Consider the following 23,291-nt stretch of genomic DNA (forward strand, 5'->3'; position numbering starts at 1 on the left):
TGAAAATTGAGTTTAATCAGAAGCCACTGCCAGATTTTTGGATAGGGCTGCGCTCAGAATGTCCTGCTGTAAGCTGATGCCCTTTGCTACCACATACCTATGTGAGAGTGGATTCTTGGCCCTCACTAGCATGAAAACTAAATACAGGCACAGACTGTGTGTGGAAAATGATTTAAGACAGACTCTCTCCAATACAACCCAACATTGCATATTCATGTGCATCCTTTCAAACACACCCTTTTCATTAACCTGTGGTGAGTTATTCACAAATTTTGATGAACGAATATGGTTTTATATTTAAGAAGGCTAAATAAAGAGCAAAATTATTGATGATTATTATATTATTATTTGTGCCCTGGTCCTATAAGAGCTCTTTGTCACTTCCCACAAGCCGGGTTGTGACAACTCACACTCATTCTTATGTTTAAATGTATCGTATAGTGTTTTTGTGGCAGGCTTACAATGATGGCAAAAAAAACAGCATTTGAGAGTGAGCTGACCCTGGTGCTAGAGGGGGTACGCAGCTGGAGGTTGAATGCTTAAAATGGGTACGGGACTATAGAAAGTTTGGGAGACACTGCTCTAACTGGATAGTAGAGTGAGCCAGTATAGCAGAAACAGCACCACCTAGTGCTCAGAACCTGGTAATATCAGGTTGTATGATGAGACATAAACCTAACAACCTCAATTAGAAATGTCTCCGGACAGGGGGAAACACATCACCAGATTCACTGAGAGTACATTACATAGGTAGAATGAACAATTCCCCAAGCCACAGCTTTATACTACTTGTCAAATACTGACAAATGATACTGTATACTGGCCGTTGGGGTGGGATTGATGTGGGGTCCGTGGGTGGTTTTTGACCATTTATTTGGATTCCTCACATCTTAAATCACTAAGAATAGGTTTGGTCAAAATCGGACAATGCGTACTATAGTTATTTAAGAAATAAGGCACGACGAGGTGTGGTATATATGGCCAATATACCACGGCTAAGGGCTGTTCTTAGGCACAACGCAACGCATCTGAATGCCAAGAGTGTGCAAAGCTGTCATCAAGTCAAAAGGTGACTACTTTGAAGAATCTCAAATATAAAATACATTTTGATATGTTTGACACTTTTTTGGTTACTACATAATTCCATACGTGTTATTTCATAGTTTATGTCTTCACTATTATTCTACAATGTAGAAAATTGTAAAAATAAAGAAAAACCCTTGAATGAGTAGGTGTGTTCACACTTTTGACTGGTACTGTACACCAGGATGATACATAACATGAAGCAAACAAATTGCAACTTTATTTCAAGCAACATGTATTTAGAAATGTAATCAAATAACCTTAAAATATTCCTTTCTGTACACCCTGATGGTGATATTTGCCAATAATGTCTCAACTGTGCATGTCAACTTTAAGGCCTACCTTCATTAGAAGAGCAGGGCTTGCACTAATCCATTTCATGATGGCATGTACAGTAGCTGTAGAGGTCAAATCTGGTATCCTTCAACATGGTTAGCCTCATTATGAGTCTAATCTGGTATCCTTCAACATGGTTAGCCTCATTATGAGTCTAATCTGGTATCCTTCAACATGGTTAGCCTCCTTATGAGTCTAATCTGGTATCCTTCAACATGGTTAGCCTCATTAATTGGCTGATGAAAAAGAAAAACCTACACATTCATCTTGCCAGTATCAGCCTTTTGCTTTCTTTCAAGTTAGTAGCAAATGATTCCCCCACACACAAGTTCTCAGGTGTGAATGCTTTTCCTATTTCTAATAGTATCATTTCAAATGACAAACATCTCAACAAAATGTAAATAATGAGTGAGGATTTGCTAATCCTGTTACAGTAAAGAAATGGCAAGCCACATGTGCATTGGACATGCCCACAGTGCCAATACTATTCCCATCATACTGTATGTCTGCATTTGGCAAATAATCTCACATCCACTGTAACCAAAAGGGTAGAGCACGGATAGTGGAGGCAAGAGAAACCAGAGTGAAGGGTGACCACAATGAAGGGTCACTTTTACATTGGGCTATAAAGTAGCCATGTAATGTATGAGTTCCATCCCTGTATGGCTGACCGGGTCGGGACACAAACCCTAATTAAATGACACTTGTAGGTAGCATGCTAACCACTGGAGAAGGAGTACCGCGAGTGTAGAAAAATGAAGCAAAATTGCAGGATGAGATCCTCCCAACTGCGGAGATGCTTACGATATAAAAATATGAATGATAGACAGGAGGAGACACTACTACAAGTCTCAGGGGGATGTCATCACAGTGGATACTATAACTCCCCTGCAGCTCACCTCTGCTCTAGTCACACCCCTTTCACGTCCTCCTACGCCACCAACTGTATAACTCAGCCGCCGACTGTGTGATCTGAGTGTGTAGCATAAATAAATACCCACAATATGTATTATTTGGGTGCTAGATTGACTCAGTTCACAAAGTCTGCTCTGCTGGCTGCTGATGATGCGGCGGAGGAGGTCGTCAGTGAGCGTAGCAGAGGGGTGAGTGTGTAGCACATGTGAGCTAGTTGACAGGTGAGTGCTAGGCTCTTTCTCAATGAATCCTTCCTTGATTCCTCTCCTCCTTCTAAAAACCCATTGAAGAAGGTCAGAGGGGAGGGACCTTGTACCTTCTCCTCCAATACAGTTGTGATACAATACAGGAGAGGAGATAGGATGCAAGTAATCAAGGAGAGAAAGCCCTCGTAGCCATCGTGTGGTGATGTCGACCACCCTGAGACCTAAAGACCATGGTTTTGGTAGGATAATGGACACTGCTTTGTGGGTATGAAGTGCTGTTGTGGACAGGGGTTGCATCCTAGGTCAGCCGTATAGAGATCGTTACACCCACACAGCAATGATCAAGGACTTCAGCTGCAGCTGCAAATCTGTGCAATATCAGACAAAATGAGAGTGACAATCAAATAAAACAAGACAAAAAGGGAATGTTCAATGACCAAAAAAAAATACACTGTACTTAAATCAAAGAATCAACACTATGTAATATCATACAAAAGATGCCTATGTACATGGTTAGTGGGTTTAGACATTCATCTTACTCCAAAACAAGAGATCAGTGGTGTAAAAAGTACCCAAATTGTCATACTTGAGTAAGACACCTTAATAAAAAAAGTTAGTCACTCAGTAAAATATTACTTGAGTAAAAATAGTCTAAAAAAAGATATTGGTTTTAAATATACATAAGTATCAAAAGTAAATGTAATTGCTAAAATATACTCAAGTATCAAAAGGAAAAGTATAAATTATTTCAAATTCCTTATATTAAGCAAACCAGACGGCACCATTTTCCTGTTTTTAATTTATTTACGGATAGCCAGGGGCTCGCTACAACACTAGGACATCATTTGCAAACGAAGCATGTGCTTAGTGAGTCCACCAAATAAGAGGCAGTAGGGATGTTCTCTTTATTAGTGTGTGAATTAGACTATTTTCCTGTCCTGCTAAGCTTTTAAAACGTAACGAGTACTTTTGGGTGCCAGGGAAAATGTATGGAATAAAAAGTACATAATTGTGTTCAGGAATGTAGTAAAGTAAAAGTAAAAGTTGTCAAAAATATAAATAGTAAAGTACAGATACCCAAAACAACTACTTAATTAGTACTTTCAAGTATTTTTACTTAAGTACCTTACACCACTGGAGATAATTGAATAGTTAAATGAATAGTGGGTTTAATATAAAATAATAAGCAGAATGTCAGGGCTGTAACAGAAACCTGCACACCCAGTAGCTAGATCTTGGATGGACTTTCTTTGTGAACTTCATCCGCAAACAGGGAATAGCAGCTTTCACAGGTCTCTGTATCTGAGGTTAGGAAACATTGAAATTAGTCCAGTTTCATTATTCTCAAAATGATATAACATTTGAAATTTCATTGCAATTGTGTTTTTGTATTGTCATAGTTCTCTCTTTGGGACTGGACATCTGTTAATTAGCTAGCTAGCTTAGCTACTAGCTTGGTAGCTAACATTGTTAATAGCAGATTAAGCTTACGTTTGTGTCATAAAAAAAACTAATGGATGGCAGTCTATCATATTTATACGTAGGTAGCTAGCTAGATACCTGACGATGCCTAGAATAGATGGTTAACTTAATAAACAAATTACCCATGTGCTACACATCATCCGCCACCTCCTGCTGCTGCTAACGTTACTAGCCATACATGCAGGCAATGCAGCCCGCTGGAATGCTTCTTTGGGAAATCTATAAACTTTAATTTAGAAAAATAGATGTGTCTCGGGACGTAAGGACCATCCCACCAGGGAATATATTCTGTCAAACTGCCCATTTTTACCTTGAGAAAACAACTAAACTAAGTTAGCTAGCTAGCTTAGCCAGCTAGCTGTTTACAGCCGCAATTTAACAGTTGTTGTTTACAAACAACGAAAGTTCTTTGGGGTTCCAGGGTTCACTTCCACTTCTCCTCAAAAAGCCGTTTTAAAAGGGTAAATAGTACAGATCAGGGAACCATGTCATTCTGTTACCATCATGCTGTTACTGGGTGTTCACCCACTTCACTTACTGTAGGTCCATAACTAAAATATATATAATTTCACATTCTTCAGGCATCTTTGAATCTTAATTCAGAGTAAGTATTTAACAGAGTTTTTGGAAAACGTGGTCACATAAATTGGGAGATTTTATAGTCATTCTATTACCAAACTTTACATCTGTGTGGCTCAGTTGGTAGAGCATGGTGTTTGCAACGCCAGGGTTGTTGGTTCGAGTCCCACGGGGGGGCCAGTATGGAGAATTTTTTTTAAATGAAATATATGCATTCACTACTGTAAGTCGCTCTGGATAAGAGCGTCTGCTAAATGACTCAAATGTAATGTAAATATCTGCACTGTTTGAATAAATGTGTTTTTGCAAAACTGTGGAAATTGTTCAAAGTAGTTTTATTTATCATTCTGTTACCGAGGAATTGCCAACATACAGTATATGAAACATAACTCTACAGACTATGAGCTTGACAAGAGATCAGTTTGTTCTCAGGGGATATTTCCCTTCTTAGACACAGAATGTGTCTGTCTGTCTGTGAGAGAGACTTCTTTAATAACTTCCTTATTGGCTTGAAGAAGCAGAACAGTATGACACATAATACAGGTGGTGGTGCTAATTTTTGTTCTTCCTGTGCCATCTGTGTGTGTGATGTGTTTCTGCGTGCATGTGCATGCGTGCAAACTGTTTGACAGCAGAAGAGACAAAAGTTACAAGGTCCATGGTACAGTTAGGTGAAATAACATGAGTCATAGCCACAATGGAAAAAAACGTTTCTTTTTAAACTGAAAGTCACCAGGAAGTAACCATTGTTACCACACCATTTCCTATCAAATACAGAGTAAACACTAGTGGAAACAGTAAAGTAAAATACATTTGTAGGCCTACCAAATATTTTCCATTAATACAGCCCTAGTAAATGGCTCTAATGTGTGAAATGTACAGTAGCCAAACATGGTTTACAAATTAAATGTTGCGTTTGTATACTCATGAATGGATAAAGTCAAAATCTTCAGCTTGTGTTAGGCAAATGGTACATTTAGGCAAAGTGTACAGACAAACCCAACCGTGTCCATGTCAAAATAATTGACCCTTGTCTGGATTACAGCTTGGCTAGCCCACCATTAGCATTACCATAAGCACCCTCTTTAAAACCCACATATTTGAGCCCACATACTAGCTGTTAGGCTAATCCCCCTAGCCTTTCCCTGTAATTCCCCTGTAGCCTGCCTCCCCCGGCCCTCTGCCTGCACTAAGACAATGAACCGACCGGGGAAGGAAATAATGTGTCTTTCATAACTGCTCATGCAAAGTATTTAGAGACGAAGGCCTGCCTCACAAAGAAGCAGATTATGCATCTGTGTATGTGTGGATAACAACACTGTCTGTGTTACTGGGCTCTGGCTGTGGGTTGTATGGATGGTGGGCAGGGGAAGAGAGGAGAGAGGAAAGCAAGGCTGATGCACTGTAAAGGTCCATGGTAACAAACTCATATTATGGAGTCAGTGTTTGGTTAATAGTACAGAATCTAATACATAAACGGTGGGCTGGAAGACGGGGGGACTGTGTTACTGGGTGGTTAGGAGTTAATGAAAGGCCTGGCGAAGCGTAGTCTCTAGACAGATGGTTTGCTTCCGGCAATGTATCAGTTGGGACGCATTTTAAGCCCCGCCTACCCAAACTCGTGATTTGTTGAGAGAGTTGTCTGTATTTTTTTTTAAGTCAGAAAAGCCTATAGGCTTACGTTGCTCCAAGGTCGGGGATATCTGCGACTAGATGAGGAGAAGAGAGAACAAGGCTGAAGTACTGTACGGTAAAGGTGTAGGCCAACTAAATATGGCCTCAGTGTTTGTTTAGTTGGAAGGATACAGAGTATGGAATACTGGGGTGTGGTACTGTTTGGTATAATATCAAAACATTCTAAAGCACTCCTGGGTTACTCTTTTATAGTGGTGGGAAAAGTACTCAATTGTCATACTAGAGTAAAAGTAAAGATACCTTAATAGAAAATGACTCAAGTAAAAGTGAATGTCACCCAGTAAAATACTACTTGGAGTAAAAGTCTAACCGTATTTGATTTTAAATATACTTAAGTATCAAAAGCAAATGAAATTGCTAAAATGTACTTATTAAGCATGAAAAGTATAAATCATTTCAACTTCATTTTTTACATTTTAGTCATTTAGCAGACGCTCTTATCCAGAGCGACTTATAGTAGTGAATGCATACATTTCAAGCATTTTTTGTTGTTGTACTGGCCCCCCGTGGGAATCGAACCCACAACCCTGGCGTTGCACACACCATGCTGGCGTTGCAAACACCATGCTCTACCAACTGAGCCACAGGGAAGATATATTATATTAAGCAAACCAGACGGCACAAATGTTAATTATTTCTATTGATGGATAGCCAGGGGCACAATCCAACACGCAGACATAATTTACAAACGAACCATTTGTGTTTAGTGAGTCTGACAGATCAGAGGCAGTAGGGATGTTCTCTTGATAAGTGTGTGAATTAGACAATTTTCCTGTCAAAATGTGTGTCAGTGTGTGTCAGGGAAAATGTATGGAGTAAAAAGTACATTATTTTCTTTAGGAATATAGTTTAGTAAAAAGTTGCCAAAAATACAGATAGTAAAGTACAGATACTTTAAAGTACTACTTAAGTAATTTTTGGGGGGTATTTTTATTTAATTACTTTACACCACTGCTCTTTTATTCTGGGAGCAAGTGAGATTGACAGGCCTTCAGATGTGTTCAGACATTTCTTCACTCGATGTGACACTTTCGTGAAGGCACTCGAACTCACTGATTAACAGGGCATAACTGTGTCAAATTCTCAGATTCCAGTGCACTCATCATCAAGTGTAAAGGAGAATACCTCTGGTGGATCTATCAGGGATAAAACAAAAGCCAGCTGGATTATGACACCTGAAATTGGTGTCGTGACACTTCAGATGAGCCCGATAGCATGCGCGCGCACACACACACGCAACGTTCTTCTATCCTCATGGGGGCCTAAAAGAAATGTCCATTCAAAATCCTATTTTCCCTAGCCCCTAACATCAAATCGCTGAATACAAAAAGGTGTAGACTTTACAGAGAAATGCTTACTTACAAGCCCTTAACCAACAATGCAGTTTAAAGAAAAAAAAAAGTTTTACGAAAGTATTTACTCAAATTAAATGCAGTAAAAAAAAATAAAAAAAATGGAAAAAAGAACAATAACAAAATAACCCTAACCGCTAACCCTTACCATAAATCTAACGCTAATTGTGACGCTAATACCAAAGTTTAAAACAGCCTTTGTCCTCATGGGGATGTGGGAAACAGGGCTGAATTTTCCTTGTTTTACTGTTCTTGTGGGGTTTTTTTTGTTGGATTTTAGGTCCCCAGAAGGATAAAAGAACCACCCCACACACACACACACACACACACACACACACACTTTCACAGTATTTGCAGCAGGTTTAAAATAACAAAGATAGTGTGTTCTTCCTGTATAGTCAATTGGTCATATTTTCCTTTCCAGAACCATATTGGATGTAAGTTGTTATATGATACTTTTATGTTATCCTCTTGGATCTAATGTATTCTCTTTAGCTATATGTGAAGTATTTTCTAACCCCATAAATAAATAAATCAAACAAATCATTGTGCTCCAACATAGAGGCCTGTCACTAACCAAGAGGCCCAGACCCCTCAGTCAAGACATGCTACCCATGGTCCAGAATTATGTGCCAGGGAGAGAATAGAACAAATCAAATATGAACACACACACCTGAGGTGTGGTGCTGACCATAGAAATGAAATGAGTTACTATATTTACATGATGCTGACAGACTAGCGGAACATATAAACTGAAATTAAAGTCGCCTACTCTTCTCGTCTTATGACTAATCTCACAGGAAATTAAATTGAGAGACATTTATTTATTTTCCATGAGAGAGAAGATGTCTTGCCACCCACCCATCGCCCAGTGGTGACAGACAGAGTACAAGACAGAGCAGAGAGCTACATAAATTATACAGTATGTTCGAGATGATCAGCCTGAGCAATGTCACTGCACTGTGCCGAATCTCTCACCTACAACACTTTCTATCCAAAACAAACAAAAATGACAGGACCAAAGCGGTTTGTTAAAAAAATGTAGCCTCTGATAACCTCCGTCGAGTATTACATATCGTAAATACTTAATCAGAAACAACAGCTCCTTGGGTTTTATCTCTCGATGCAGAAAACACTTTTGATAGACTAGAATGGTCATACTGCATCTCTGGTCTGTCTTGGAACATATGGGAAATAGCTCCTTTTTCAATAATATGATTAACCCTTTACACTCGTGGGAATTGGCCTACATGGATAGGTCTAAATTGAAATGTTTCTTACAGAAGAAATATGAAATGCATATCCATGGTAGCAATTGAAAGAGAACCGTTTCGAGATTATGGGATAATGATTAGACCAAAAGTTGAGGACACAACAGTTCACCTGACACAAGACTGAATCCAAACATTACACTGTTGATTTTATTTGAATTCGACATTTACTGTAATTTGACACATTTGTTGATAACAAAATCTGAAAATACTCCAGATACTATTCAGTAACATGAGAATATTCCTGGGAAATGTGGGGTAGGTGCAACATAAGACAACAAAAAATGACAAGGGTTTGAGTGAGAGAACTAACTGGTTTCTAGAAGTGGCCACACACACACACACACACACACCCCCACCCGCATCTCCACCCTCATAAATCGCAATCTATGTCAGGTGGGCATCATTTGAAAGCCTGTTCTATTCCCACTTGCTAAGTTATAAAATATGATATTACAGTGTTAGGCTTTCACAATGCAATTCAGAGAAACCAATCATTTTGGTGCTGATAGAAAGGAGTCATGAGTGCATTCAGGTGAGTGTGCCGCGGCGAAATGTATTCACAATAGACAAACACAGGCACAATCTGTTCAGAACAACCAAGGGTATTACGCCATGTCATCTTGTAATGATACATCAAACATAGTGATCATGAATGTTTTATGATATGGAAATGTGAAGTGCCCAGTTGAACTCACGGGTGTTTGCTTGTATGACAGAGTTATTTATAATAATCCTCAATGTCTCATCTTTCAGAATACCTGGAGTCCTAGGTGCTCAAGTTCAGAGCGTCTGTCAGGCAACACCTATACGGCGCTGTGAAGCGCAGAGCCAGAGCTCTGACGTCATGTACAGCATGTTATTGTACAGCCACCGTGTTCCAATTTAGGCGTTTATCAGTGCCCAAATCTGTAATTTTTTAAAGGTGTGTAAAGGGCCACAATGCCATATGCCAATCCCTTAGCCATAGTTCTAACAGGTGATATCTGCACTTCTACGTTCAGAATCCCTAGATGCAGCAGACATCGTGATCTCTTTTGCTATTTTTTTATTATCCATGGCCCCGAGCCCAAGCCATTCGTCAATCGAAGTAAATAACAGCAATTTCCCTAAAATCTACTGATCACGTCATCTCATTATACATTCTAATTATTTATTTGAGTATAGAAAGACATATGACTTCTCCTATTGCCCTGTAAGAATTGGTCTTTACTGATATATCCCTTAAAGAAATGTCTACGCTTTGGTGCTATTTTTGCTCACAAAATGTACATCTGGCGCAAAATTGAAAAACAATGTAACTGGGAATCAAAATGGCCTGTCTATACTCCAATATTTCACAATAATGCCTTGCGATGTGGAGGGCAGCCTTTTGCATCCCCCAATGATCCAAATGTGGAATCCGTGCCCTTGCCGATATCATGGACAGTAATGGTTTGAGAATATTCCAAGATTTGAAAAACGTACACATTACCAGGCAACTCCTTTTCTATATTTACAATTTAGGTCAGCTATGCTGTCCTAAGGAATCCCTTGGGAAACCCTACTACCAAACCATCCAATGATGGGATTTATAAATAAATAATCTGGGCTCCCAAAAGGACTGATCTCTATAATATATAAACTTTTGGAAAAACACATTTTTAGTTACAGTGAGGAAAAAAGTATTTGATCCCCTGCTGATTTTGTACGTTTGCCCACTGACAAAGAAATGATCAGTCTATAATTTTAATGGTAGGTTCATTTGAACAGTGAGAGACAGAATAACAAAAAAATCCAGAAAAACACGTGAATAATGTTATCAATAGATTTGCATTTTAATGCGGGAAATAAGTATTTGACCCCCTCTCAATCAGAAATACTTCTGGCTCCCAGGTGTCTTTTATACAGGTAACGAGCTGAGATTAGGAGCACACTCTTAAAGGGAGTGAAGGACTGAAATCCTGCAGCGCCCGCAAGGTCCCCCTGCTCAAGAAAGCACATATACATGCCCGTCTGAAGTTCTCAATGAACATCTGAATGATTCAGAGGACAACTGGGTGAAAGTGTTGTGGTCAGATGAGACCAAAATGGAGCTCTTTGGCATCAACTCAACTCGTCGTGTTTGGAGGAGGAAGAATGCTGCGTATGACCCCAAGAATACCCTCCCCACCGTCAAACATGGAGGTGGAAACATTATGCTTTGGGGGTGTTTTTCTGCTAAGGGGACAGGACAACTTCACCGCATCAAAGGGACGATGGACAGGGCCATGTACCGTCAAATCTTGGGTGAGAACCTCCTTCCCTCAGCCAGGGCATTGATAATGGGTCGTGGGTGGGTATTCCAGCATGACAATGACCCAAAACACATGGCCAAGGCAACAAAGGAGTGGCTCAAGAAGAAACAAATTAAGGTCCTGGAGTGGCCTAGCCAGTCTCCAGACCTTAATCCCATAGAAAATCTGTGGAGGGAGCTGAAGGTTTGAGTTGCCAAACGTCAGCCTCGAAACCTTAATGACTTGGAGAAGATCTGCAAAGAGGAGTGGGACAAAATCCCTCCTGAGATGTGTGCAAACCTGGTGGCCAACTACAAGAAACGTCTGACCTCTGATTGCCAACAAGGGTTTTGCCATCAAGTACTAAGTCATGTTTTGCAGAGGGGTAAAATACGTATTTCCCTCATTAAAATGCAAATCATTTTATAACGTTTTTGACATGCGTTTTTCTGGATTATTTTGTTGTTATTCTGTCTCTCACTGTTCAAATAAACCTACCATTAAAATTATAGACTGATAATTTCTTTGTCAGTGGGCAAACGTACAAAATCAGCAGGGGATCAAATACTTTTTCCCCCTCACTGTATCCATTATGTATGGTCCACAGATCTAAGTGAATTTGAAAAACCCTTTAACTGGAACAGAATATGGGAAAATTAGACCTTGGCATCCCGTAATCTGAACCATCAATTTATACATTTTAAATTGGTTCACAAACTGTATTTAACACCAAGGAAACTTTACGATGAAACTGACCCCAATTCCCAACTGTTCACTGTGTCCCCTGTATCAGGTAGGCATATTCATTCATATGACGTGGGAGTGCCGTGCATTTAAATGCTTCTAGGACAAAGTTACAACATTTATTTCAAAGTGCATGAATGTAAATATTCATTGCTTTGCATTTCCTATGTTACTTAACGATGAAAGCTCATTGACTCTCTCAATCAATCAGAGACCATTACTGCTGGCAGACAACACTCACGCAAAAAAGAAAGATGTTGGCTCGATAGCAATCACTTCACTATCTCCCAATTCGCCAGTGGATACATTTACAATTAGAAGTTATAACATTAAAATTATCGACAGCGAGAATGAATGGTGATAGTCAAGGAATAATTGACATCCAACACATACAAAAAATACACACTACTGTTCAAAAGTCTGGGGATTTGAGCCATAAGAAGTTTTAAAAAAATCTTTGTTTTTGAAAGAAAAGCATATTTTCTTGTCCATTAAAATGACATCAAATTGATCAGAAATACAGTTTAGACATTGTTAATGTTGTAAATGACTATCGTAGCTGGAAACGGCAGATTTTTTATGAAATATCTACATAGGCGTACAGAGGCCCATTATCAGCAACCATCACTCCTGTGTTCCAATGGCACGCTGCCTAGAAGGCCAGCATCCCAGAGTCGCCTCTTCACTGTTGACGTTGAGACTGGTGTTTTGCGGAGTACTATTTAATAAAGTTGCCAGTTGAGGACTTGCGAGGCGTCCGTTTCTCAAACTAGACACTCTATTGTACTTGTCCTTTTGCTTAGTTGTGTACCAGGGCCTCCCACTCCTCTTTCTATTCTGGTTAGAGCCAGTTTGCGCTGTTCTGTGAATGGGAGTAGTACACAGCGTTGTATGAGATCTTCAGTTTCTTGGCAATTTGTCGCATGGAATAGCCTTCATTTCGCAGAACAAGAATAGACTGACAAGTTTCAGAAGAAAGGTCTTTGTTTCTGGCCATTTTGAGCCTGTAATCAAACCCACAAATGCTGATGCTCAAGATACTTAACTAGTCTAAAGAAGGCTAATTTTATTGCGCCTTTAATCAGGACAACAGTTTTCAGCTGTGCTAACATAATTGAAAAGGGTTTTCTAATGATCAATTAGCCTATTCAAATTATAAACTTGGATTAGCTAACACAACGTGCCATTGGAACACAGGAGTGATGGTTGCTGATAATGGGCCTCTGTAGATATTCAATTTTTTTTTAAAGCAGCCGTTTCCAGCTACAATAGTCATTTACAACGTCTACACTGTATTTCTGATCAATTTGATTTTAATGGACAACAAAATTATGATTCCATATGTGCTATTTCATAGTTGTGATGTCTTCAATATTATTCTACAATGTAGAAAATAGTACAATATAAAACCCTGGAATTCGTAGGTGTCCAAACTTGACTGGTACTGTATATAAATAAATAAAATGGCATTTATCATAGAGGTGCCTACATGTATACATAAACAAGGGAAAAGTGAAACAGAATAAGTGAAATTTATTCCAACATTATATTATCAACATAGATGTATAAGGGCTCATGAGGTTCTCATCTCCAAGGAAAACATGAGGACTTGGCATTGTGGAACCTGGCAGGGCAGCTGGCGGTTGTAAATCGAGGGTCTTCTGCAGCAGTTTAGACCCAAAAGAACTCTTGAAACACTCCACCATAGCTCTCTCGGCCGTATGCCCCTACATCCACCCTTGTGAACCTGTAGCAGGCATCTTCTCCAGCTCCGTATCTCGCTTATTATTTGTGTTTCTAGATACATCAAGTCAAGTAAGATCCTGGGTAATTAACACAAATTATATTTTCTTGCCAGTCAAGTGTCTCTCTGTGTACACTATTTTATTCTCCCGCGTGTCTCTTCCTTGCTTGGGTGTGTTGTCACTTCCTTGTCTGGCCGTAGATGGCTATTACCAGCTCATCGCCCTCTACTGTCCCGGGGTATATTGCAGTATTCGCCTTTTTTTTGTTGAGAAACCACGAGTGGATACATTTAGCGAGAATGAATGGTGATAGTCAAGGAATAATTGACACCCAACACATACAAAAAATACACACTACTGTTCAAAAGTCTGGGGTCACTTTAAAAAGAAAGGAGGAATTGAGGAAACATGAATAGAGACGGAGCCAAGGTGTGTGCCAGGCTGCATTGATTAATGTCCCGTGTCATAACGAAAGCACACCACACTGCAGGTACAATAGCATGGCCTGGAACAACTCATTAATAACACTACCTCAGACAAACACAAAGGAAGACGCACGCACGCACCCACAGCCAACCACTGCAGGTACGATAGCATGGCATGAAACATTTTTTTTATTTTTTTATTTAACCTTTATTTAACTAGGCAAATCAGTTAAGAACAAATTCTTATTTACAATGACGGCCTACCCCAGCCAAACCTGGACGACGCTGGGCCAATTGTGCCCTGCCCTATGGGACTCCCAATCACGGCCGGATGTGATGCAGTCTGGATTCGAACCAGGTACTGCAGTGACGCCTCCTGCACTGGGATGCAGTGTCTTAGACCACTGCGCCACTCGGGAAACCGAGTGAGAGTATGTGAGCACACTCGTTCGGTTAGCCGAGTTAATAAACACTAATAAACACACGCAAGTGCCACAACCCCCCAATCTTTGGATGATGCTGCTATTTTTTTGGGAAGGCTCAGAACACACACAGTTTTATATCCTAAGAGTGTTATCTGGTGTTGTGGACAGACAGACTGGCAGGCAGGCAGGCAGACTGACTCTGAGCTGAAGGCCCGAGCTGGTTTTCTGGCACCAGCTCCATCATACCACCAAGCAGACTCACTACAGACTGATAGCGCATGTCTCAACCATGTTGATTTTATACGAGAACTTTTTGGCACATTTAACCGGTTTTCAATCGGTTGATGGTGCCGGTTAACCAGTTTTTTTTTTTTTAAGTGTCTGGTGTCCTGGATTTTAGAGAGAGACAGGGGAGAACTATTTGGATCTAAAGTATGACTGCCACTGAAAAATATATGTGGATTGAAGGACTTTGTGTCTAACTAATTATATGGTTTATAATTAGGGACAGAGGAACATAAGCTCACCTGGTGTAGGGCAGTGAGTCCGTCCTCGTTGCACAAGTCTGGACTGACATTGTTCTTCAGCAGGTAGCGCACTGGAACACAGAGAGAGGGAGAGAAACAGAGGGGACAACACATTAACAAATCATTGTAGAACAGCGTTGACTTCACACATCCACGCCAGACAACAAGAACAATGACAATACACATTTTCCCTCTTCACTGGCCAGATGACCTTAGGAAGAGGGGGGCCACTCACAATAAGTTCCCAGCAGGAGTTGTCCTTCCCCCTTTTGCTAATTTGAAACAACTAGCATAGGATAATGCCAGGGACACTCAGCCATGATTGAACCAAATGGTACTAGGCTAGCAAGAGAAATAGACCCAGCAGGGTCCCGACAAACAGTGATGACTCAGCCAAGGATATTATACATGGGAATCGATGGACTGTACACAAAGTGCCTCAGAAACTCTGATTTCCTCAACCAAACAGCACAAAGGGACAAAAAATAACAAGGTTAAAGCGTTGAGATGTGTGTCTAATAAAGGCATCAGCATGCTTCAGTTCGGCTGGCGGCTAGCCGAAACGACCGAGTGTGCTCGCATACGCCCTTAAAAGACCTTCGCTTGAAAAATTATTTAAAAAGCAGCAATAGTACTGTTTGTCCATTTGAGACACCATAGCCAGTATACACTTTCCCTCAAGTCAGAATTAATCTAAGATAACTCAAGAAACCTACCATAAATTTGACATCCAACTAAGTATTTTTCAGTTTAAAAAAAAATGTGCATCAAAACGAGTATCTAGTTTAATGACAGCAAAGAATCCCTACTGTTGACCAATCACCGACGAAGGGATCTAGACTTCGGCTTCCGAAATTCGGCTGGCCGTTGAGAAAAACTTTGTGCCCGCACAGCTGACAAAACCCTAACCGAACTCCAAAACGTCAGTCTTTCCACATTCTGAACAAGCCAGCCAAACAAACTTGTCAATATGAACTTGTCGCGAACCCTACCCTACTTTTCGAACAAGCGGTTGGGTCAGACCCCAGGGTCTTTGCAATCTCCCTCCACAAATGTAAGTTTTACATGCTGGTCTTTATATAATGCATGGATAGAATCGTACTGGTGAAGGTACTTTTGTACCTCAGTAAATCGATGCGCGAAGTTGTCGTTCGCCATGTTGAATCCAGTTTCGGGCTGAGTCGTCAGGAAGCAGAAACTCGCATCACCCCTCCAGTTGACCAATCACGGACTAAGGGGCGTAGACTTCGGCTTCCGAAATTCGGCTTGCCTCCATGAAACATTTTGTACCCAAACAGCAGTCCAAAATGAACAAAAACTGTCGTAATATATGCACAAACTGTTTCAGCAGGGAAGAATGCATACGCCTTAAGAGTTTCGGAATGTTTGTTGTGATGTTTTCTGCTACCCTTATTTGTCCACGGAAAAGTGTGCCGTTTGGTGTCTGGAGAGTCAGACCGTCTTGACTCAATTGTTTTCAAGCCACACAGAACAATGCAGGTGATAAATGGGGGCGGACTCAGCCCCCGGAACCCTTCCCTCACCTGAACCAATCACAGCTTTCTTGAACGGAGGCCTTACCTATTCCTGTTTCAGGACTACAAAACTGTCACTGAGAAGTCCTGAACTGCTTTCAGATTATATCATATGATAATTGTAACTGTTTTATAGTTTCCTGTTGACTAATAACAAACAAGTGGTGCCCAAAATTAATTCGATGTTATCACATGACCATTCTCAACAGACTATGCTTTCAGACCAAATTAGACGTTATCACAGACTATTCTCAATACATACTATGCTTTAGGGGCGGCAGGTAGCCTAGTGGTTAGATCGTTGGGCCAGTAACCGAAAGGTTGCTGGAACGAATCCCTGAGCTGACAAGGTAAAAATCAGTCATTCTGCCCCTGAGCAAGACAGTTAACTCAATGTTCCCGAGGCGCCGAAGACGTGGATGTCGATTACGGCAGCCCCCCGTTGGGTTAAATGCAGAAGACACATTTCAGTTGAAGGCATTCAGTTGTACAACTGACTAGGTATCCCCCTTTCAGACCAAATTAGACTTTATCAAATAGACTACTCTCGAACACCATACTATGCTTTCAGACCAAATTAGACGGTATCACATGACCAGTCTCAATACATACTATGCTTTCAGACCAAATTAGACGGTATCACATGACCAGTCTCAATACATACTATGCTTTCAGACCAAATTAGACGGTATCACATGACCAGTCTCAATACATACTATGCTTTCAGACCAAATTAGACGTTAATCACATGACCAGTCTCAATACATACTATGCTTTCAGACCAAATTAGACGGTATCACATGACCAGTCTCAATACATACTATGCTTTCAGACCAAATTAGACGGTATCACATGACCAGTCTCAATACATACTATGCTTTCAGACCAAATCATGTGTGCAGACCACACCAGGCTTTCATACAAAGGTACTAAATGTCTATACTGGTACTGTAGCCCCAGAGCCTCTTTCTGCTATCCTGGATTACCCCTTACATTTGCCCCATCCATCAACCCAGAAGCCATTAATTGTGGATTACCATATTTCCCAGAATTCATTTGAGCAGAAATGAAGGTTATTAAAATCATAAATTAAGGTCAGGATGTTATCACCATAGTGACTTTGGTTGGACAGTAGAGCAGGTGATGTAAAGGCTTTTGGATTATTATTGTTCCCTTCCTGTGTGTGTATATGTGCATGTGTGCGTACATGTGTTTTTTAAGCCGCTGGATCTGATGCACCGTACAGAATATACTGTATAACCAGCGTGAGGAGAGCTGAACAACATAGTTGACAGACAGGCTGATCTTTCTGGGTTATTTTCACATCATTATCCTCTGTTTTGGCAGCTTTGCCTGAACTGCTTTTTTTAATAACGGAAACAAACCAGACCCAGAAATTGACATAACTCTGGGGTAGGTGCTGTGATGGGCTGTGAGCTGAAGGGGGATGTTTGTGGGAAGGGGATTTGGAGAGAGAGAGAGAGAGAGAGCAGGAAAAGGAGATTGGGGATGATAATTATTGCACACATTACTAATTCCCCACAGGGTATCTGTCTTTTAAACCACCAAAACTCCCCCGCAGCTCCACACACACACACACACACATACGATACGCAAACACACACCCCTCCTCCCTGTTTCTCACCTCAGCTTGACCCTCTCTCAGTATAGTACGCTGTAGGGCTACAGTACACACTACCTACACTTCCCAGTTTGTCAGCAGATTTTTATCTAAGGCCTCCAGGGCATTGCTGCCCTCCTCAGCATCCCCATCCTCTGTGATTACTGTTACTGACACACTACCTCTGGCCTTCCTGTACCCATGCTCAGCTACTGATTAGAAATATACTAATCTTCTTCTCACAGCCGCTGTATCTCCAACACAACATGCGGAGCGCCCTGTGTCTTGCCACACAGACTAGAAAGTGTCTTTACTGTAATCACTGAGCGGTGAATCAGAATTTTCAGTTCCACTGACATCAATGCATGACTAAGTGAAAATTTGACTTCAGTGGAAGTTAGGATTCACCCTTGGCTGATTAGAGATACCATTAACATATTAACCATCTGCCCCACTAAATTGCAATCAAAAAAATGTATTTTCCTAAACTGTCAGCTATAGCTTGGTCAGTGTTAGAGGTCTTAACGGACACCCCTGTACCCAAATACTCGAGACCCGATCCGGGAGCCGAGTGGGTCCTGATCCAGAATTCTAAATAATGTCACAGGTCTGGGTCAGACTTGATATGATTGTCACGGGTCTCAGGTATGTGTAATTTGAACTGACTTGACAGAAGGGCCCCTGCAGATCCGTAAGCAACTGCTACAGTAGAGAGAGAGACAGAAATGTAATTATTTATGCTTTTGCTTTTCACAAGAGTGGAGCGTGATACATGTAGCTTGTTGTTGGCCAATCATAAGTCATCAAAGCGGCAATAGGCTACAGTCATAGAGCCTCGCTCTGTGTTTGGCAAAAGTTAGGAGATATCAATGGAAGATGGAATTAAAATGACGGAATTAAAAGTAAAGGAGAAGGATAGGCTACAGCGACCACGAGCCAACAGGCTGCTACTTCATTATTGTGATTGGAGTTATTTGTAACTGTAGGATGAGAACGTGCATGCACTGCAGCCTCAATTAGCCTTGCTAGCTAGTTTAAGTAGCTTTGCCCGGTTTGATGCAGTCAAGACAGGTACTACGTAATATTATTTTATGATAAATAACCTAGGTACGGCAGCTATTAGTATACTATAGCGCGAGTTGACTTGTTTGGTTGCCGTCTCTAGTCCTTCACTCACTCACAGTATGGTTCCTCCCCCGCCTGCTAGAGCAGCACCTCTCCCTCTCGTATTTTATCAGCTACGGATAACGTCTACACGAAAAGGGTCTAGTTGTCCACGGGTACGTTCAGAATGGGTCTCTATATTTTAAATAAATATATAAATATATATATATATATAAATAAATAAAAATCCTGGTGGATAAGCCCCAGTTCTATTTTCCAACTTATTGGACACCTGAAGACTAACACGGTGTTTAAATAGGTATTTTAGCGGAAATTCATGGCTGCAGTAAGCGAAAGCCCATCAGATGCTCTCTCTTTTGACGTGTTCAAATGTTTACATCTAAATTGCAGTTACACCTGCCTAATAGTATCTGCCCGTCTCATTGTCAAGCTGCCTCATTTCACAATCTTACAGCTACATTTTCAAAACACGGCAAAAACCAATAAAATTTCAGCTGGGCAAACAGCTAAAATAGTCCATGAACCGAAGAATGGAAAACATTTCCTTTTTAAAAATGGAAGAACAGAACAGTCTTTGATTTACCCTCTGGGACCATCTAACTGTCTGTCGTATGTAAACAACGTTTTAGGATACAGTTTATGCTTGATTTTAAACCGGTAATGGTTTGGGTCCTGGATGCTGATTGGCTGAAACAGCATTTCAGCCGTGTTTATAACAGACAATAAGCAACCGGTATGATGCAAAACTAGTTGTTTACGGTTCTTTTTATGTTGATAACTAGTTTGTAATAGCAATAAGGCACCCCTGGGGTTTGTGGTATATGGCCAATATACCACATTTAAGGGCTGTAGCCAGGCACTCCGCTTTCAGTCGTGCTTAAACAGGATGAGTCATAATACCCATAAAACCTAGCGGTCAATTTTTTTTCTTCCAATAGGGTATTTTAGAAACACATCAAATAATGGCTGTGTTTTTATGTAGACTTACCCTGGCGTGACGTTTTGTTAACCATGTAAATCTCTCTCGGACAAGGTGACTAATCAATATATTCAACTGTATTTACCACCCGAGAATTAAATGCTAATTGTCTGCTAATGTGGCTATCATACAGAACTACAAATGCCTGTAAAGTTTCACGTCACTCACCAGACTGGCGAATCAAGGTAAAGTCAAGAATCTCTGGATCAATCATCTAATGTTGTCTAAATTTAGTAATGAATAAATTGGCAATGTGTTAAATTTACAATTATGTGAACTGCCTTGGGCAAGTTTTAAATGTACACAAGACATGTTATGCAGCGAGCTAGCTCATGGTTAGCAACATTAGCCTGGCCAAATGGCTACATTTAAAATGCATGAGAAACTCACAAAAATGAATTTCTTTCTTTGGCTTTTATAAAATAGTTAGCTAACTTCGATGGTGAAGCTAGGCATTCTTTATAATGTTTGTTTGTCTGTGGGTCAGGGGTGGGTAGCCTACTTCAAGTACTACTTGACTTGTAGCTACTCTTGCTAGCTGTATTATTTTGGTCTGGCTTTTTGATGGGTTTCAGGGATGAACTGATTAGCATCCTCTCGAGTCAATGTGCTTGCTTTACTGCGGGAAGACATTGCTCTGTTTGCTGTTACCTTCTGGACAGCAGATCAGTAATATAGTAAGCAACATCGATGCAGTTATATATCGCAATATTACATTGATACTTTGACTACAAATATTTATCTGTAAATACTGTGTATATATATATATATATCACATCCTGACTGATGGCAGCCCATTCTTGCATAATCAATGCTTGGAGTTTGTCAGAATTTGTGGGTTTTCGTTTGTCTATCCGCCTCTTGAGGATTGACCACAAGTTCTCAATGGGATTAAGGTCTGGGGAGTTTCCTGGCCATGGACCCAAAATATTGATGTTTTGTTCCCCGAGCCACTTAGTTATCACTTGCCTCATGGCAAGGTGCGCCATCATGCTGGAAAAGGTATTGTTTGTCACCAAACTGTTGCTGGATGGTTGGGAGAAGTTGCTCTCTGAGAATTTGTTGGTACCATTCTTTATTCATGGCTGTGTTCTTAGGCAAAATTGTGAGTGAGCCCACTCCCTTGGCTGAGAAGCAACCCCACACATGGTCTCAGGATGCTTTACTGTTGGCATGACAGGACTGATGGTAGCGCTCACCTTGTCTTCTCCGGACAAGCTTTTTTCCGGATGCCCCAAACATTCGGAAAGGGGATTCAGAGAAAATGACTTTACCCCAGTCCTCAGCATGACAGAGTGATCTCCAGCCTTGTTCTCGTCTACACTCACACCTGTGTTAACGAGAGAATCACTGACATGATGTCTGCTGGTCCTTTTGTGGCAGGGCTGAAATGCAGTGGAAATGTTTTTTGGGGATTCATTTCATTTGCATGGCAAAGAGGGACTTTGCAAATAATTGCAATTCATCTTATCACTCTTCATAACATTCTGGAGTATATGCAAATTGCCATCATACAAACTGAGGTAGCAGACTTTGTGAAAATTAATATTGGTGTCATTATCAAAACTTTTGGCCACGACTGCACACACATACAAAAAGCTTATCCCTCTCAAATTGTGCACACAAATCTGTTTACATCCCTGTTAGTGAGCATTTCTCCTTTGCCAAGATAATCCATTCACCTGATAGGTGTGGCATTTCAAGGAGCTTATTTAACATCATGATAATTACAGAGGTGCATCTTGTGCTGGGGACAATAAAAGGCCCTGTAAAATGTGCAGTTTTGTCACACAACATCACAGATGTCTCAAGTTTTGAGGGAGTGTGCAATTGGCATGCTGGCTGCAGGAATGTCCACCAGAGCTGTAGCCAGAGAATTTAATGTGGATTTCTCTACCATAAGCCACCTCCGTATTAAAAATAAATAAATTGTCAGTACATCCAACCGGCTTCACAACTGCAGACCACGTGTAACCACACCAGCCCAGGACCTCTCCATCCAGCTTCATCACCTGCGGGATTGTCTGAGACCAGCCACCCGGACAGCTGAAGAAACTGAGGAGTATTTATATCTGTAATAAAGCCCTTTTGTGGGGAAAATCTAATTCTGGTTGGCTGGGCATGGCCTGGGGGACCTGTTAATTTAACATGGACCTGTAAAATTGACAAGGGTGTTGATATAGCGGCATTTAGGCATGGCTTCCTTTTTTCTCATTCTGCTGGAGTCAACCTAGTATTTCATATTAAACCTACCTTAAGCATCCACTAGTTTCTCCATTTGGAACTCACACACCAAAAATCACAACGTGCTGTTTTATAGTGTTATTTGTGTTGGTGTAATTCCTAAAATGGAAAAGCAGAAGAATCTGTGCGCTCTCGGTTAATAATAATAGTTCATATGGTGCTCCTCGATCTCCCAGGTTTGTGGCATTGATTAATAAAGCATTTAAATATTACTTCAATTCAGATGTTTATATGTTATGTTTAAAAAGCATATGCATGCATTGTTTACCATTTTGATTTCTTTAAAAACAATGTAACTGTTGGGAGTTCAGATGTTTGATGTGATTGATGGGTGACTAGGCGTGTTCTTGTCATATAAATATGCGTATTCATTCATGATTATGGATACATTCTGCAATGAGTTAATCTGGCTTTGAATCTGCAACAGAACATGTCAACAAGTTAGTTATTTAATACAGCAGTGCATTCTGACACCATGAATTGAAATAGCTTTCACCTCGATCATATTGTTGGCAGACATATAAGGGTTTAAATATAGACCTCCACCGGCTGAAAGAGAAGAGGATGTGGTAAAATAAGTGTGTTGCTAATGGCGCTAACTAGCAAACTTTTTTTTAATATAAACTAGCCTAGTATTCATGGCACATTGTAAATACCTGACTGCTACTAGGATAGTATTCTGTACAAGACAAGATCAAATGCATAAATAAGACAAATATTAATTCAATGAAATAGTAAATGAAAATT

General features: G+C 40.5%; 1 protein-coding gene across 3 annotated transcripts in view; it reads right to left on the minus strand.

Moving 5' to 3' along the window:
• Positions 1-23,291, minus strand: part of ppp1r16b (protein phosphatase 1 regulatory subunit 16B) — a 107,249-nt gene that overhangs the window by 24,802 nt on the left and 59,156 nt on the right. For all 3 annotated transcript variants that reach the window (XM_014165825.2, XM_014165824.2, NM_001140992.1), the window contains 1 exon segment: positions 15,041-15,111. In XM_014165825.2, coding sequence (XP_014021300.1) covers positions 15,041-15,111 — 71 coding nt within the window.

The sequence above is a fragment of the Salmo salar genome, chromosome ssa22 (genome assembly GCF_905237065.1).
Source record: "Salmo salar chromosome ssa22, Ssal_v3.1, whole genome shotgun sequence".
NCBI classification, from domain to species: Eukaryota; Metazoa; Chordata; class Actinopteri; order Salmoniformes; family Salmonidae; genus Salmo; species Salmo salar.